Source organism: Spermophilus citellus, assembly GCF_964194105.1.
Source record: "Spermophilus citellus genome assembly, chromosome: 5".
Taxonomy (NCBI): domain Eukaryota; kingdom Metazoa; phylum Chordata; class Mammalia; order Rodentia; family Sciuridae; genus Spermophilus; species Spermophilus citellus.
This window is the reverse complement of record NC_138186.1, coordinates 43,540,804-43,557,293: the sequence shown is the minus strand read 5'-3', so window position 1 is coordinate 43,557,293 and position 16,490 is coordinate 43,540,804. Positions and strand designations below refer to the sequence as shown.

The 16,490-nt window shown below is 43.9% G+C and overlaps 1 protein-coding gene, 1 long non-coding RNA gene and 1 pseudogene across 8 annotated transcripts in view; all 3 read right to left on the bottom strand.

The window, feature by feature from the left end:
• LOC308648838 (saoe class I histocompatibility antigen, A alpha chain-like) overlaps positions 1–1,441 on the bottom strand; it is a 140,737-nt pseudogene extending 139,296 nt beyond the window's left edge. Inside the window, exon 1 of the transcript XR_014024419.1 lies at positions 971–1,441. The product of XR_014024419.1 is annotated as a saoe class I histocompatibility antigen, A alpha chain-like (transcript). The remainder of the gene's footprint in view (positions 1–970) is intronic.
• Positions 1–15,016, bottom strand: part of LOC308648830 (patr class I histocompatibility antigen, A-126 alpha chain-like) — a 365,404-nt gene extending 350,388 nt beyond the window's left edge. For all 6 annotated transcript variants that reach the window (XM_081293888.1, XM_081293892.1, XM_081293890.1 and 3 more), the window contains exon 1: positions 14,934–15,016. In XM_081293888.1, the coding sequence (XP_081150014.1) occupies positions 14,934–15,006 (73 nt within the window). In that variant the 5' untranslated portion in view covers positions 15,007–15,016. The remainder of the gene's footprint in view (positions 1–14,933) is intronic.
• On the bottom strand, positions 10,777–13,200 carry LOC308648850. Its single transcript, XR_014021922.1, has 3 exons — positions 13,078–13,200; positions 12,850–12,951; positions 10,777–12,062 (listed from the first exon to the last, which is right to left on the bottom strand). It is a non-coding gene; the product is annotated as an uncharacterized lncRNA (long non-coding RNA).
• Positions 15,017–16,490: the final 1,474 nt, after the last annotated feature.

Below are 16,490 nucleotides of genomic sequence, written 5' to 3'. Positions count from 1 at the left end.
CTAAACAGAAGCCTGGACCCGGATTTCTGGCATAATCTCCTATACCTCAGAAAATTCTAGAAGGGGGTTGAAACAACTCAGTGTAAGAGGCTTCAGGTGTCTGGGCAGGACCTCAGGTTCTGATCTAGATAGGGGATGAGAGATGTGGAAAAGCTGCAGTCAGACCTCCAAGACCCTAAGCTGGAGCTGAGACAAACACCTGATAGAAAGTCCCTTGGTGATGCCAAGGCTGCTGCCAGGGAACTGTGATGAGTTATTTATTGCCTTTCCCACCAGCCAGAGACTGGATCCCTTACTTTTCCTGAGAAAAAGCGGCCTTCAGTTCCTGTCTAGTACAGCACCTGGGAATCAAGGGCCCCTCATTTCCCTCTGGAGGAGGAGCAGGGCCATGTTCTAAGTGAGTGCCATTCTCCTCCCCTCCTTTCAGAAAGCTGACTGAGAGATCTACAGGAGATCAAGCAGTTGTCCTACTCGCTGCAGGTCCTTGTTCCCATTCTTCAGATATCTGGTGATCTACTCCACACAAGTGCCCTCCAGGTAGACCCTACAGCCCTCCACAAAACCTGTCGCCTCCCACTTGCACTGGGTGATCTGAGCCGCCACGTTCGCGGTGATCCAGGAGCGCAGGTAGTGGTTCAGAGAGATGTAATCAGAGCCATCATAGGCTATCTGACTGAACCCGCGGAGGAGGCATCCCTTGGTCTCCACTTCGCAGCCATACAGCCTCCGGATGCTGTGAGAGCCTGTCCCTGCCCCAGGGTCAGCCTCGTCCCAGCCCCGCCCACCCACCCGGAGGGTTGCTTCCCCTAAACCAGAAAGAAACCGGTCACAGTTCCCAGGGCGCTTTCTGGGTGGAGTGTCTCCGCGGGTCTCTCAGCCTTGGGGTGAACCGGCCTGGTGAATCCCAGAAGAGGTCCCCGTGAAGGACCTCAGGGATTGCGACCTCCTAAGCGGGCCTGGGGTCACTCACCACCCTTGCTCTGGTTGTAGTAGGCTAGCAGGGTGATCAGGTTCACTTGGTAGCTCTGCGCGTAACTCTGGGCTCTCTGTGTCTCCTCCTCCCAATACCCCGGCCCCTCCGGCTCTATCCACGGCGCCCGCGGCTCCATCTTCGGTGTCGTGGCGTCGCTGTCGAAGCGCACGAACTGCGTGTCGTCCACCTCCAAGTACCGGGACTCCCCGCAGTCCGGTCGGGACACGGAGATCTCGAAGTAGCTCAAAGAGTGGGAGCCTCCGGGGCAGGAGAGGCTGAGACCTGCGCACTCTCCTGCGGGTCGCTGACCCCAGGTCCCAGGTTGAAGGAGGAGAGGAGTGGGATTGAGATATGCAAAGGGGGCGGTGGGACGCTGGACGCTGTGGGAGGGCAGGACTTAGGGGCGGGAGTGGAGGTTCAAGAAGAGCCGCGCTGGGAGGGAGGCAGCAGAGACGCGGCTTTCCCTGGTCCTGTGAGTTCACAAGATGGTCCCCTGGCTCCTCCCGCGCAGAGGCCAGTTCCCTCCCTGCTCCGCCCAAGTCTCTGTCAGGGCCAGGGCCTCCGACAGCTGCAGGAGCAGCGTTCGTGGCGCCATCACCTTCATTCTGCGGTTCTGCAGAGATTCTGAATCCCCGCGGGTTTGGGGATGGGGACGTTAAAACCCAAACCGCGGTGACGCGGATTGGCTTCTCTAGAAGAAGGACATGCAATTGGAGCAAGAACTGGGGCCGCGTCAGGGGTGTCCGGGCAGAAAGACCTGACCCAGTTGGGAGAAGGACAAATGAAACTCCACAGAGATAGGGAATCCCCAGTGCTTTGTGCCAATTCCCCAGAGCCATTTCTAGACCCTGAGACCCACAGCCATGGCTGGGACTTTGCCCTGAACATTCCTTTATACTAATCTTTCTTTCTCACATCATTCCTTAATTTCTGCCTCAAGAAATCAGCAGTTCTCAAACGTTTTGGGTTCAGGGTCTTTATATGCCTTAGAAAGTAGTGTACACTCCAGAGGTAATCATGTTTCTGTGGATTATGTCTATCAATATTTGCCCTATTAGAAATTAATTCTATTTTAAAGAAATTTTATTCTTTTGAGTATAAATAACTAATTGCACGTTAACAGAAACAATACTTTCAAAGAGAAATCAAAAAAATTTAAGCAGAAGACTGGATCATTTTACTGTTTACAATTTTGAAAGTACTGTTTATTTAATCTGTGATTTTGGTTGAAACAAAAAATGCAGCCTCACAGAAACATGTAGGAAGCATGTTTTTATTAATGTTTTCAAAAACTGTGATTATTTGTCTTTGATACTACACTAAAATGACAAAAGTGCTAGCTACTTAAAGATTTTTTGCCATAGGGACCCTGAAACATTATTATTGAATAGTTCATATTCTCTTGCATTTAAGTCTTGCACAATGAGCATGTCTTGCACATCGAATGGATTTTGTGCAAATGCATATTTTCTAAAGCCATGCACTGTTTGACCAAGTTTTATAGACCTCCTAGTGTTATTTAAATGCAAATAAATCAAGAGGTTATATGTTGATATTTCCACAGATTTCACCAGATAGTGTGTAAGTACTTGGGAATCTGTGGGGATGATAGTGGTGGATACAGTTTCTCCTAGATTGTGATTTTCTCTTCAGGGCATACATTTTATCATTGAATACATTGCTGTCTGTGGAGTATCTCGAAGGGACATACTCAGTTCATTTTTTAGAATGTTGGCCAAATATTGAAGTCTGAAGAATACTTTCTCTGTCACTCCTTTAAGCAGGAATGGTATTCCAAAAAATGGGGCTATTGGTACAACTCTCCACATGACTTTTGTTGACACAAACACTGTACTTTCTAATGCAGCAGAAATGATTCATGTGTACTTCCCATTCTATTAGCTAAGTGGTTTTATAATGTGGATTCTGGAATGGCAACTTAATACAGTTAATGATTTTTAACATGCTGTATTGAGTGGCATTTCATCTCTGTGGTCTCCTTAAACCCAGACATGTTTGAGTGAACTGGCATATTTTCCTTTCTGCTGTTACAAGGTGCTCAAGAATACAATAACTACTATTGCAGTTTGCCAGAGATTCCACTATGGCAAATTTTACTTTGGTGTAAATAATGTTTTAGTGATATTATAAAAATATTTTTAATTATATGAATCCTATGCAATAGTCTGAACACCTCAAGGGTTCCACAGATCACACTTTGAGAACCACTACTCTGAATAAACTGTGGAGAGATCCCAACTGGTCCCAACTTTTTTGTTTGATTCACTGCTACTACTCTCAGTAATTGCTAAAACATGTAAAAAGATATAGTATTTGTGAACAGGTAATGGAATCGTGCACAAGTATTTCCAGAAAGAAAACAAAAAGAAGTTCTTAGAATTTAGAACTGGTCACAGAAATGAATAACTGTATACATGATTTGGACAATTAAAATAGTACCAGGAAAAAAAGTAGTATCATTAGAAAAGTAATTGTAAGGAAGACAGAAGAACTATAAGAGCACAGGCTATCAGTAAAGGATTTTCAACAACTGAAAAAATGTGAATTCTAGAATAATTGAGAGAAAGGAATGATTTTAAAATCTCAAGAAATTATCTCAGCATCTATAGTCCACATGCATCTATAGTCCACATGCTGTATTGAGTGGCATTTCATCTCTGTGGTCTCCTCAAATACACAACCCAGCCAACCAAACTCAAATCAGGGATCATTCTGCTATATTCCTGAGCAGCACTCCTCAAAAATATGAAGGTCATCAAAAGAAAAGAAAATCTGAGAAAGTGTCATACCAGAGGAGCCTTAAGGAGACAAGATTGCAACTAAATGCAGTGTGGTGTCCTGGTTGACATTCTGGAACAGAAGAGGGTCATCAATAAAAGCTAATGAAATCCAAATAAAACATGCTGTTGAATAATAATTTATCAATATTGCTTTAATAGTGTGACGTGCATGATTATAAGTAAGATGTTAACAGTTGGGAAAAGAGTATGTGATCCACAGGAACTCTGTGTTACTTTTATCTTTTTCTAAACCTAAAGGTATTATTCAAGAATAAAGTATATTTTGATGGTATGGGGTATTGCACCCAGGGGAACTCTACCACTGATTTATATTCCCCAGTCCTTTTCCTTTTATTTTGATACAGGGTCTTGCTAACTTCCCCAGGCTGGGCTCAAACTTGGAATACTCCCACTTCAGCCTCTAGAGTAGCTTTCATTACAAGCATGCAGCACCATGCCTCGCTAAAGTCTGTGTTTAAAAAAGAATAGTTGGGAAAGGAACCGCTTGTAGAATATATATTGACTTCTTTCAGTTTTCCAGGTTATTATCCAGAAACTGGAGAAAGGGCTTTTGGAGGGAAGATCTGAGAAATTGGTGTGATTCCTAGTAGGAGCGTCCTATAACTCCTGTGCCCTTAGAGACAACTTAGAAGCATCTTCATCCCCACATCCATGCACTGGCTCTAGATCAGCCATCTCTGTCTGCCCTTCTACAACCTAGGTCTCTCCAGAGCTGCTCTGGCAGCCTCGGAGGGCAGTGCAACGGCGCCCCCGTGTGGCCACGTGTCTGAGCACAGAAGGCCTGAAATCTCATTTCCTGTGCAAACTCAGGAGTCCTGGGTCTCCCTAGGCTTGCAGCTACCTTAGAAGTCCTGAAGAGGAAGAGGGGTTAGGGTATAAGGAGATTCCTGGGTTATAGGATTTAGAAATTTTGAGTGTGTAATGGATTGTTCAGAGGGTCTCCACTTATTGACTAATCTGAATTTGTTCATAATACTTTCTTTTACAGTTTGAGATAGTTACCTTCTGTGTCACTGAGCAAGCTATACAGGTTTTTTTTTTTTTCTGTTTTCTTCCAGTTCCCTACTGGTAATTCAAGGAGTCCTGAGTTCTCTTTGTGCAACTGGCATCTAACTATGTCTAATGTCTGTGCTCCTCTCATAATGTGAGGAAATGGAGAGAAGAGACCATCCTGGAACACACAGACCCCTCCCTACATTGTCCTGTTCTCTGACCAGGTTCTCTGACCAGTCAGTTTTCCTGTGTAGCATGTGGGTCTGGGATGTCTCCATTCCTGATTTAGCTATATGTTGCCCTGAACTGTAGCTTTCCCTTCCCTATTGAAAAACAGAATGTAGATATTGATTTGTATTTCAAATTTGTGACAGGATATATGGTCAATTGGTTAATTAAATTTAAGAAAAATTCCTAACGTTTCTAAGAGAAAAGAAAACCTGAACTGGGCATAGTTGTCCATGCCTGTAATCCCAGCAGCTCAGGAGGCTGAGGCAGAAGGATAGCAAGTTCAGAGCCAGCTTTAGTAACTTAGTGAGGCCCTACACAACTCAGTAAGTCCCTGTCTCTAAGTAAAATAAAAAAAGGACTGGGGTCAGTGCCCCTGGTTTCAATTCCCGTTCTAAAAAAGTAAATAAATAAGTATAATAAAACCTGAAACATTCAAGAATGCACGTGTTTGCTGTGCTGACTCTGCTACAGGTAGAGACAAGGTAAGGATGAATGGAGCTGAGGGTGGGAATGTTGCCACCGAGTCTTGGCTTAGTCCATCAAGGACTTTGATGTGGTCACTCCTCAGCTTGATCATCTCCCCTGCTCCTAGTCCTTGTCCTTTCAGTTGAACCTCATCCCACCAGGACCTGTGATGATAGGAACTCAGGCATCATCATGGTCCTGTCTCTAGGACTGTGGGCTGGGAGTGGGCTAATATAGGGTGAGACCTGAGCCTGACCTTCTGCTCCCATATTTTTGTGCTTCTCAGTTTCTACAAAGAATAATCCCTATTTTTTTGTTGGTAATTTCTACTATGGGTATCTCTTGTCTTTGACCACAACAAGAGACCTTTTTCTTGTCACTATTCCTCTGTCCACCTTTGTTGCATGCAGAATATATTCATCTATCCAAAACTTCCAAAATCTTAACTCATTCCAATATCATTTCTAACATTTTATGTCCAAACTGTCATCTGAATGTCATTTAAATTAGATATGAGTCAGACAAAAACATGGTACAATTCATCTTGAAGCAAATGTCTCTCCAGCTGTCATCCTGTGAAACCAGACACCTCCAGGGCTCAGCTGGGTAGCTCTGACTCCCAGGCTCCAGGCAGCCACAGCCTGGTCTGTTGAAATTGCAGTAGGTTCTCCCTCTTTGAGTCCTAGTTGGAGGCAGGCTTGTCCCCAGGCCTGTGCACTCTGAGGGAGTGGTGGCCTGTGGTGGGAGTGCAGTCCTGATTTTGTACTGTAATGGAAATTCTCATAGTTAATTCTCTTTTTAAATGTCACTATATTTTTTTAGTGGGTTATGGTAGGATATACTGTCTCAGAAACTACTTCAAATTATATTAACAATTTCAGCAAGATATGGAGATTCTTAATACCTATATTTCCTTCTTGTTTTTTGTGCTGTTGTATTTAAATCTATATCTGAATGTGTTATAAACCCAAGAATAAATTCTAAGAATTACTCTGTGTAATTTTGAAAATTTTCTATTTCTTTGTTTTCAAGCTCACTGTGTAATGGCACTCGCTATCTCCACAAAAAAAAGTTCTAACTGGGCTTCTCCAGAAATCTTTACCTGGAGATGGCTGACTTTAGGACTGTCATCAATAGAGTCCCTACAAAAGAGTTCAATGTAGATAAAGTTCCAATTTTCATGTTGCCCTGTCTTACTTGGACACTGGCCAGGAAGAAATCAACACAGCAGGTGCAGGATGCCCCCTTACTAGTTTTTCACAAACACATGTCCAGTATAGTAGTTTGTAGAAATAAGTAAACAAGGCCTCTGGCCTTGAGCTGAGCTTCTCAGAGATGTCTTCATTTCTAAGATAAAAGCCCAATTTGGCTCCATGGTAACAGCTGGCAGTGGGAGGAAAGAAAGGGGGAAGAAGCTCTCCCCTTCTCAGGTGTTGTCCTTGACGGGTTAACTTGCACAGAACAGTGAAAGAAAAAACTGTTTTTATGTGAACTTCTACAGACTGTGAACTTCTGAGCCCCTCCTCTTACACTCTGGGTATAAAATTCTGAAATGACCTAAACTCAGGGTTCAGTGGATTGATTGATTACAGCAAAAGCTGTATCCTCTGAACCTGACTGCAGCCAAATAAAACTGTTTCCTGCTCTCTTTGGTGCTTTGCCTTGTCTGTCCCTGCAACAACTGATCTTTTATTCTCCAAGGCAGGGTTTATCATTAATCCCACTTCACATCATAGATGCTTTCATCTTTGGAAATTTGATTGGAATCTTTTATATATCCTCTCTTATTTAATGATTGATTGATTTTTGTGATACTATGGATTAAACCAAGGACCTTGTGCGTGCTATGCGAGCACTGTAACCCTAGACCTTTTTATTTTATACTCAGACAGGGTCTTGCTAAGTTTCTCAGGCTGCACTTGAACTTGCAATCCTCCTACCTCAGTCTCCCGAGTAGCTGAAATTACAAGCTGTGCTATCATGATGGACTTTTTTTGTCTACCATTTATGTCTCTTACGTAATCTTCCCAGCATGAGTAATTCATTTACAATAACTGTATTTTTTTGCTGTGGGTGTGTTGCATTTTCTTCTTTTTATTACATACTTGGTAATTTTTATTTTTTGAAGCCACATATTGTTCACTGATAGGGTCACAGACTCTTCTGAATACCGTGTTCAAAATCCAGCAGTCTATGAGGCTTTCGCATGGACAGTGAGAACAAGCACTTTTTCTGGCCCTGTGTATCCTTAGGTACCATTGTTTCCTCTGGTGCTTTTAGACTGTCTTTCCCTGTCCTTGGATCATGTTCTTATGTGTGTCCTGATGGACTGAGGACATGAGAGGTGCCCTCTAGACCTCCAGTGCTGTTATTTTCAGCAGCCTTCCCTATGTGCCTTCATCTGGCCTATTCTTGCTGTTGTGACCTCTCCAAATACTTATCTCTGTCTTCTCACCTCCCTGAGCCTTCGAGGCTGTATAGGGCTCTTCCTCTCTGCACTGTGTCCCTGTGAACTGCATCCAGCAAGGAAGATGGACAATTGTAGGCCTCTCCTATTTCATTCTCTTTCTCTGCAATTGCAATCTCTGTAAGACTTGTCCAAAGTCTAAATGTCCTTCTATCTTTTCATATGCCTTTATGAATTTCTAGTGTGTTTTACTCCTTTATGACTCAAAGCAGGATTCAATGAACTGTTATGATTTTACTAATAACTAAATTGTTGTCTTTGGAGAATAGCCATGTCATTGTTAGTTTCCTACTTCTACGGGCATTTTCAAGGTTGTCTTATTTTTCTTTATATATAATACTGGTTATGATACTAATTTTTTGTTTCCTAATTCACTTATGGACATCTATGAGCCGCTCTACTATCTGTTGTTTCTACTTATTTTTGATCCTATTGTCATTTCCACTTGTACTTACAGATTTCTGCTCTAAGCATCTAATATCCTTTTGTAATGAATTGTGTAAATAGTTTGATACATTGGTTGAATATGGAATCCTATTTTTATATACACCTTCAAATTTTGAGTCAATCTAGGACATCTATGAAACAAAATCAAGTTTTAAAGTTATTTGACCCAAAATTTGAAAGCCAATCAGGGCAACAAACCTAACAGTGTGCATAGTGGTGATTTTGAATTCTCAAAACATTTGTGTTTCTTCCCTTTTTTTTTTTGACATAAGGTAAATATATAAAGAATAATTTAGGACTGAAAGACAAAATATTTTTATTTCTTGCTCAGAGAATATAAACCTTTTTGTTTCCCATATTTAACAGAAATCCAGAATGTCTCCCATTATACTCCTTACTTAAACTATCTCTGAGGATCATCACTCGTGTGTTTATTATGATTGCCAAGTGTTCCCAAAGCCCATGTGCTAGAGGCTTGGTCCCTGGGTTGTGCTATAGAAAATCCATCAAATCCAGCAGAGATGGGGCCTCCTGGGACATCCTGAGGTTGCGGGGGATTGTACCCTTGAATGGCATTGTTAAACACCTGCCCCTTCTTTTTCTCCTTTGCCTTCTGGACAGGAACAGAGCGTTTTGCCAGGGTTTTGCCCTGTCCAGTGCTCCCAACACAATGAGCTGCCTTATTACAGGTGTGAAGTGGCAGGGCCAGTCATGGACTTTACCCTCCAAAACTGTGAGCCATAATCAACCTTTCCTTTTTATACTGAATTATCTGAGGTATTAGGTTACACTGACAGAAAACTGACACAGGAATATACCTTGAATGTAAGAAATATCAAAGCTTTTTCCAGATTGGACAAATTCTTTGGAATAAGAGCCAATTTTCTACATGAATTTCTGCCCACATTAATATATTGAGATAAGGAATTGTTCTCTTACTTCTGTACTTTTGGGTGAGTCTTCCATTTTATGTCTTCTTTTTTTCCACTGATTTAAGTGTATGAAGTGGCCTTAAAACTACATTACTGAAAATGGAATCAGCATAAATTACTGATACCTTCCTGCTGTAGATCTAACACCAGGGAAGATGCTGAAATACTATTCTGTCTAGAGTAATGCTAGTTCAAAGTGTACTAAGAGCACTAGCCCTGGACTTTGAAATGTTTGTTACCAACACACAACAAGACACATATAGAAAGTGAGAGTGAGCAAGGACACCTCTACCACACCTTGCCCCAGACTGACACCAATCAAGCAAAAGATGCATATTTACATCAAGTCCTTGGGTCTGCTGAGAACAGTCTGATCATCAGCTATTGGTATAGCAGTTTGAACACCTCAGCTCAACTCTTATCTTTCTAATTACAGTGTCACAAATTTTTGGTGTTCTTCTTATTTCCTCTTTCTCACACTCCAGTTAAGTTCGTTAGGAAGTGCTGTAAAGTCCATCTTCCATCTTCAAAAATGTGCAGCCTTCAATCACTTCCACAATTTCCCCTGCTTATACTCCAGGTGAGGTGATGATATCTCCAGCATAGGACTGACTGGGTCCCCACAGTTTCCCTGCCGCCTTGCTAATCTTCCAGTCTCAACTCAGTTCTCAGCTCAGTAGTTGGAGTGATATTTTGAAAAGATGCACCATCTCTGTCTTTGCTCCAAACTGCCTCACTCAATGCAAGATTCCTTCCGTCAACCTCCAGATCTTAAGTGACTGGCTGTGCTTCTGGCTGTACTTCTTCTCTGACTCTGCTCAGGGCAACCCAGATCCTTGCTCTCCCCAGAACACACACACACACACAACCCTGTCCTGATGCATTTGTACTGCAGCTTCCTCCTTCCTAGTAAGATCTTCCTCCAAAACATCCACATAACAAAAGTTTTCATGTCCTTCAAAACTTTCCTCAAAGATCACCTAGCTAGTAAGCCCCATGCTGAGCACCACAGTAAAAAAGCCATCTTCTCTTTCCACATACTTCCACTCTGACACCTGCCCTGCAGCATTTACCACCTAACATAAACACTGTCCTTATTTACTGTGCTTTGAATGTATCCTCTTCCTCTTTCCTATAGACACAGGCTTCACAAGGTTGGCACTTTTGGCTTGTTTTCAGTTCCCCAATGTATCCTGGATACAAAATATGTGTCATTATCCAACAAATGAGAGCTGAATGAATGATCAGTGTCAGCCCTTCCCATTCTAGAGACACTTTCTTTATTAATGGAGTTTCATAACAAATGCTGCTGTGGCATCTGCAACACAAGGGCTTCTCACACTGATGTCTCAGGCATTTGGGTCTTTCTCACAAGTGCTGCCCTCCCTCTCTCTACACCAGCCCCCCCCCCCCCTGCACTCCACAGGACTCAAGTACATTCTTTTCTTCAGGAAATATGATCCTTGACTAATGAGTCATATTTTCCAACTAAACAGAAACCTCTATGAGACTCTATCCATCTAGGAATTGTAATGGAGCAAGTGCTAGGATTAGTAGAGCTCAGAGCAGTAAAACTGCTGAGTAGTGAAGATGGAACCCTAAGAGGAATTTATCTAAGATGAGAGTCATGAGAGCTTTCCTCTCTTCCCATAATCTGATCCCTTTAAAAATACTGGAGGAATGATGGAAAATACAATCCAGGAAATTGCACTGGTTTTTGTGAGACAATGATAGAAAAAAGGATTTCTGCTGCTGTCAAAGGTGAGATACACCCAGAGGAGAATGAGACCAGAACTCATACTTACCAACAAAAACAGGGATAATTCTCTATAGAAATTGAGAAATGAAAAAAGGTAGGGGCAGAAGGCCAGACTCAGGTCTCAGCCAATGCTAACCCACATGATGCCCTCCCTGTCCAGAGTCCTGGAGGCAGGACCAGCCCTGGTGATATCTGAGTTACTGTCATCACAGGTCCTGGGGGGATCATCAGCTATTGACTGAAGGGACAGGACTAAGAAGCAGGGAAGATGATGCAGCTGAGGAGTGACCACATCAAAGCCCAGGATGGACTGAGCACAGACTGACTGGGTGCCACCTTGTCCCCTCGGAGCTCCTTTCAATCTTCTCCTGTCCCCACCTATAGCAGACTCAGCACAGCAAACAGATGAATGCTGGAAGGTTTTAGCTTTATTTTCTCTCTGAAATTTTAGGAATATTCCTTTCCATTTTAAATTTAATTTAATTAATTTATTTTTATGTGGTGCTGCGAATCAATCACACCCAGTGCCTCATACATGGTAGGCAAGAACTCTACCACTGAGCTACAACCCCAACTCTACTCCTTTCTTTTAGTTAACCCATCAACTATATTTCATGACACAAATTTGAAATACAAACCAATATCCATATTCTGTTTTTCAATAGCAAAGGTAGCAGCCGCTCATGGCAACATAAAGCTAAATAAGGAATGGAGACATCCCAGCCCCATATCTGCTACATAGGAAAGTTGACTGAGGAAGAGAACAGGACAGTATGGGTAGGGGTCTTGATGCACAGGAATGGGCTGGTTTCCCCATTTTCTCACACTATTATGATAGGAATACAGACTTTAGGTATAGTTAGGTGCCAGCTGCTAAAGGAGAAGTCAGGACCTCTTGAAGTCACTGTAGGGAGCAGCAAGAAAACGGAACAAATTTTGTATCGCTCAGTTGTACAGAGGCAGCTCTCTTACACTGCAAAAGAAAGTAATACGAACAAGTTCATATCAGTCACTGTAAGTGGAAACATACTGAAAAACCCATTAAACACTCAGAATGTCAAAAATCCAGAGAGTCCCTATACACCCTATACTCTCAGGTGCCAACTCCTCTGTCTCTTCAGGCCCTCCAAAGTCTTACTTTTTAAATGGTGAGGGACACATTAGAGCCCTGTACACTGTCATTGCCAGAGCAAAATAAAAACAAAACCTAGTCAGAGTCCAGAGGAGATGTGGCTAGTGGAATTATGGGATGGATCAGCTCTGCTATGGCTCCTCTCTACACTACCCCAAAGGTCTCAAGGATCACTGTTCATCATACTTAAGGCAGCTGAAGCATAGGTGCCTTTTTTCACTTCTGCGGAAAGGAGATATCAAGTGAGAAAACAAGTGGGAAACAGGTCTGAGAGGTGCCCCGTAGTCCTGGACACTGGATAAGTGTCCAGAACTGTGACTGCAGATGTAGGGAAGGATCATCAGAAGAAAGGAGAAGTGATAGATGGAGCCAACAGCTCTCTTGGAGGTCTGCGCTCAGCAGGGAAGTTCCCCTGGCCTCTAAATGCTGGGAATCAGGTCCCCATCACCACAAAAACCAGGGGGATAAAACTGTCTTTTATTTTCTAAGAACTTTAAAAATATAAAAGGATCTAGGCTGGGTAAGTACATGTGTAAATATCACTTCCAATTAACAAGGTAGGCACACTTTCTACCAGGTACTCAAAACCATACTAGGACAAAAAAATTCAGCCCTGCACTTTTCCTACCTGTGTTTTTCTTCTTCCATAAGACACAAGCAACCACAGCTCCAAGGAGGACCAGGCCAGTAACAATCCCCATGATAGGGATGGTGAGCTGAAAGGGTGGCTCTGGGAAGGGAAGGGAAGTTAGGTGAGGAGCCTGACCACCAGCTCTCAGTCCTCCCCCTATTGAGGGTCTCCAGAAAGCCTCCTGCTTTCCTGACAACAGGCTCTGGGCCCTCACCCCCTCCTTACCCCATCTCAGGATGAGGGGCTCAGGCAGCTCCTCATGATGCACATGGCATGTGTATCTCTGCTTCTCTCCAGCAGGTTTTTACCTCCACAGCTGCCCATTTCTGGAAGTTTCCATCCCCTGCAGGCCTGGCCTCCACAAGTTCCATGTCCTGGGTCTGGTCCTCTCCACCTCATTGCCAGTTCAGAGTGATCTTCTTAGGGTAGAAGCTAAGAGCCCAACACCTCAGAGTGATGTGTCCTTAAGGGCTAGGGTGGTGAGTCACATGTGTCTTTGGGGAGGGGGGGTCTGAGAGGAAGAATATGGAAATTTAAACATTTTTGCATTACATACTCCTAGGCCACTGATTCAAGCATCTGGTAAAATCTCCTTTTTTTTTTTTTTTTTTTTTTTTTTTAAGGTCTAGAATCAGACTGAGACAAACCAGTGTAAGACACTTCTGGTGTCTGACCGGGACTTAAGGTTCTGATCTGCATGGAGACTGAGAGATGTGGAAGATCTGGAGTCATACTTCCAAAGACACTATGCAGGAACAGACCAGACAGTGTGTCCCCGGTGCCAAGACTGCTGCCAGGGAATTGTGGTCAGTTATTTATTGTCCCACCAGTCAGGGAGAGACCAGATTCCCTACAAGTCCTCAGAGAAAGCAGGCTTCAGTTCCTCTCTAGTACAGCACCTGGGAATCCAGGCCCACTCACTTTTCTCTGGACAAGAGGGAAGAGTGGGTGCCATTTTCCTCCACTCCTTAGGAAGTGGGGGAAGAAATCTCCAGGAGATCGCGCAGGTGTCCCGCAGCCCCTCATACCTGGAGCCACTCCACACAGGCGCCCTCCAGGTAGGCCTTGTGGCGCTCTGCATCACCAGCCGCCTCCCACTTGCGCAGGTTGATCTGAGCTGCAGCATCTGCTGCAGTCCAGGAGCGCAGGTCCTCACTCAGGGTGATGTAATCCTTGCCATCACAGGCTCACCGCATAGCCTCGGAGGAGGCGCCCATCTGGCCCCACGTCGCAGCCCTAAGAGCTCTGGAATGTGTGAGAGTCTGTCCCCTCATTCAGCGATCAGCCCAGTCCCCACCCTGCCCACCTCGCAGGTCCCCCCCCCAAAAAAAAAAAAAAAACTGTAAAGGAAACCCTGTCTCAGTCCCCTCCGGCGCTTTCTAAGGGTCTCCGCGGGTCCCGCCGCCTTGGAATAAACCGTAGCCCAGGGAATCCGGACGACTGAGAACCGACCGTGAGGGACATGAGGGGTCGCGACCTCCAACATGGTCCTGGGGACACTCACCGCCCTCGCTCTGGTCGTAGTGGCAGCGCAGGTTATTCAAGTTCACTCGTTCAATCTGTGCGGCGTTCTTGGCTTTCTGTGTGTTCCTAACCCAATAATCCGATCCCTCCTGCTCTATCCACCGCGCCCGCGGCTCCTCCCTGGGATTCTCGGCGTCTCTGTCCACGCGCACGAACTGCGTGTCGTCCACGTAGCCCACGGAGACGAAGCGGGGCTCCCCGTGGCAGGGCCGGGACACCGAGGTGTCGAAATACCTCAAGGAGTGGGAGCCTGGGGGCGGGAGTGGCTCAGACCTGTGCGATCCTTCTCAGGGCATCCAACCCAGGTCCCAGGTTGACTACACCGGGCGGAGAGGAGCGGCCTCCAGGGTCTAAGATGGCGGTGGGATGCTGGAGGGAGGGGCTGAGGGGCCGGGAGAAGGGTCAGGAAGAGTCGCGCCACGCCGGGGAGAGTCTGGGTCAATACTGGCATGGACGCGATGTCCTAGGCTTCCTCGGGGTCCCGCAAGCTCACAGGACAAGCGATCCTGTTGCTCCTCTGGCTCAAGAGACCATTTCCCTCCCGATCCTGCTCGCACCCGCCCAGGTCTCTGTCAGGTCCAGGTATCCCAAGAGCAGCAGGAGCAGGGTTCGGGGCTCCATCACTCCCATCCTGCAGCTAAGTGGATTCTAAGTCCAGGCCGGTGGGTGGGAACTTTAAAACTAAACCATGGAGAAGGTGATTGGCTTCTCTAGGAGCCCGACACCGAAAGGAAGTGAGAACTGGGGCCGCATAGGCAGTCTCTCTTGCAGAATACCTGGCCCAGGTTGGGAGAAGGATAAGTGCAACTAGGGAGAAGGGGAATCCCCAGTGCTCTGAGTCCTCATCCCAGGCCCCCTGAGAGCCATTAATGGGGACCTAAGACTTTGCCCCAAACACCCTTTTATACCAGTCGCTCTAAGTCATACAGTCCCCCTGATTCGTGCCTCAGCGAGTAAATAGTCCTCTGAAACGTTTTGGTTTCAGAATCTTCATAGGCTGTTAAAGTGTAGTGTGCACTCCAGAGGTAATCGTGTTTATGTGGACTATGTCTATCAATATTTGCCATATTAGAAATTAATTCCATTTTAAAGATATTTATTCCTTCAGAGTATTAATAACTAATTTCATGTTAACAGAAATAATAATTTCAAAGATAAATAATTTTTCACAAAAAGGTTTAATTGGAAGACTGGATCATTTTACTGTCTACAGTTTTGAAAGTCCTTCTTCTCATTAGAAAACTGCTGATTTTAAAGTTGATTTTAAAATATCTTCTGTATTTAACCTGTGATTTTGGTTGAAATGAAAAAAATGCAGCCTCAGAGAAATATCTAGGAAGAATGTTTTTAATAACATTTTCAATAACAATGGCTATTTGTGTTTGATACTTCATTAAAATGAAACAAGTGTTAGCTTCCTAAAAGTTCTTTGCCATATGAATCCTGAAACATTATCATTGAAGAGTTCATATTCTGTTGCATTAAAGTCTGTGGGTGTACCATGCTTATTGAATGAATCTTGTGCTAATGTGTGATATTTTTGAAAGTCATGCACTGTTTATCCAAGTTATATAGACCTCTAGTGTTAACACATGTAAGTGCAAATAATCAAGAGCTCATATGTTGGTATTACTACAGATTTCAGAAGAAAGTGCTATAGGTACTTGGGAGTCTGTCAAGTTAATAGTGGTGAATCAGCTTCTCACAGATTCTGATTTTCTCTTGAAAGCATGTATTTTATCATTGAATATATAGGTGTCAGTGGATTATCTCAAAGGGACAGGTTGAGTTCATTGTTTTTAGAATGTTGGCCAAATATTAAAGTCTATGGAGTAGTTTCTCTATCAATTATTCTTTTACACAGGATTGGTATTACAAAAAAATGGGGCAGGTACAATTCACCAAATGGCTTTTGTTGACACAAACACCCTACTTTTAAATGTAGCAGATGTGCTTTATGTGTACTTCCCATTCTGTCAAATAAGCATTTTTGAAATGTGGACTCTGGAATGGAGATTTAATAAAGTTCATGATTTTTAACACTTCAACCAGGACATGTTTCAGTGAATGTTTTCCTTTTTGCATGTTTTCCTTTTTGCAGTTAAAAGGTGCTC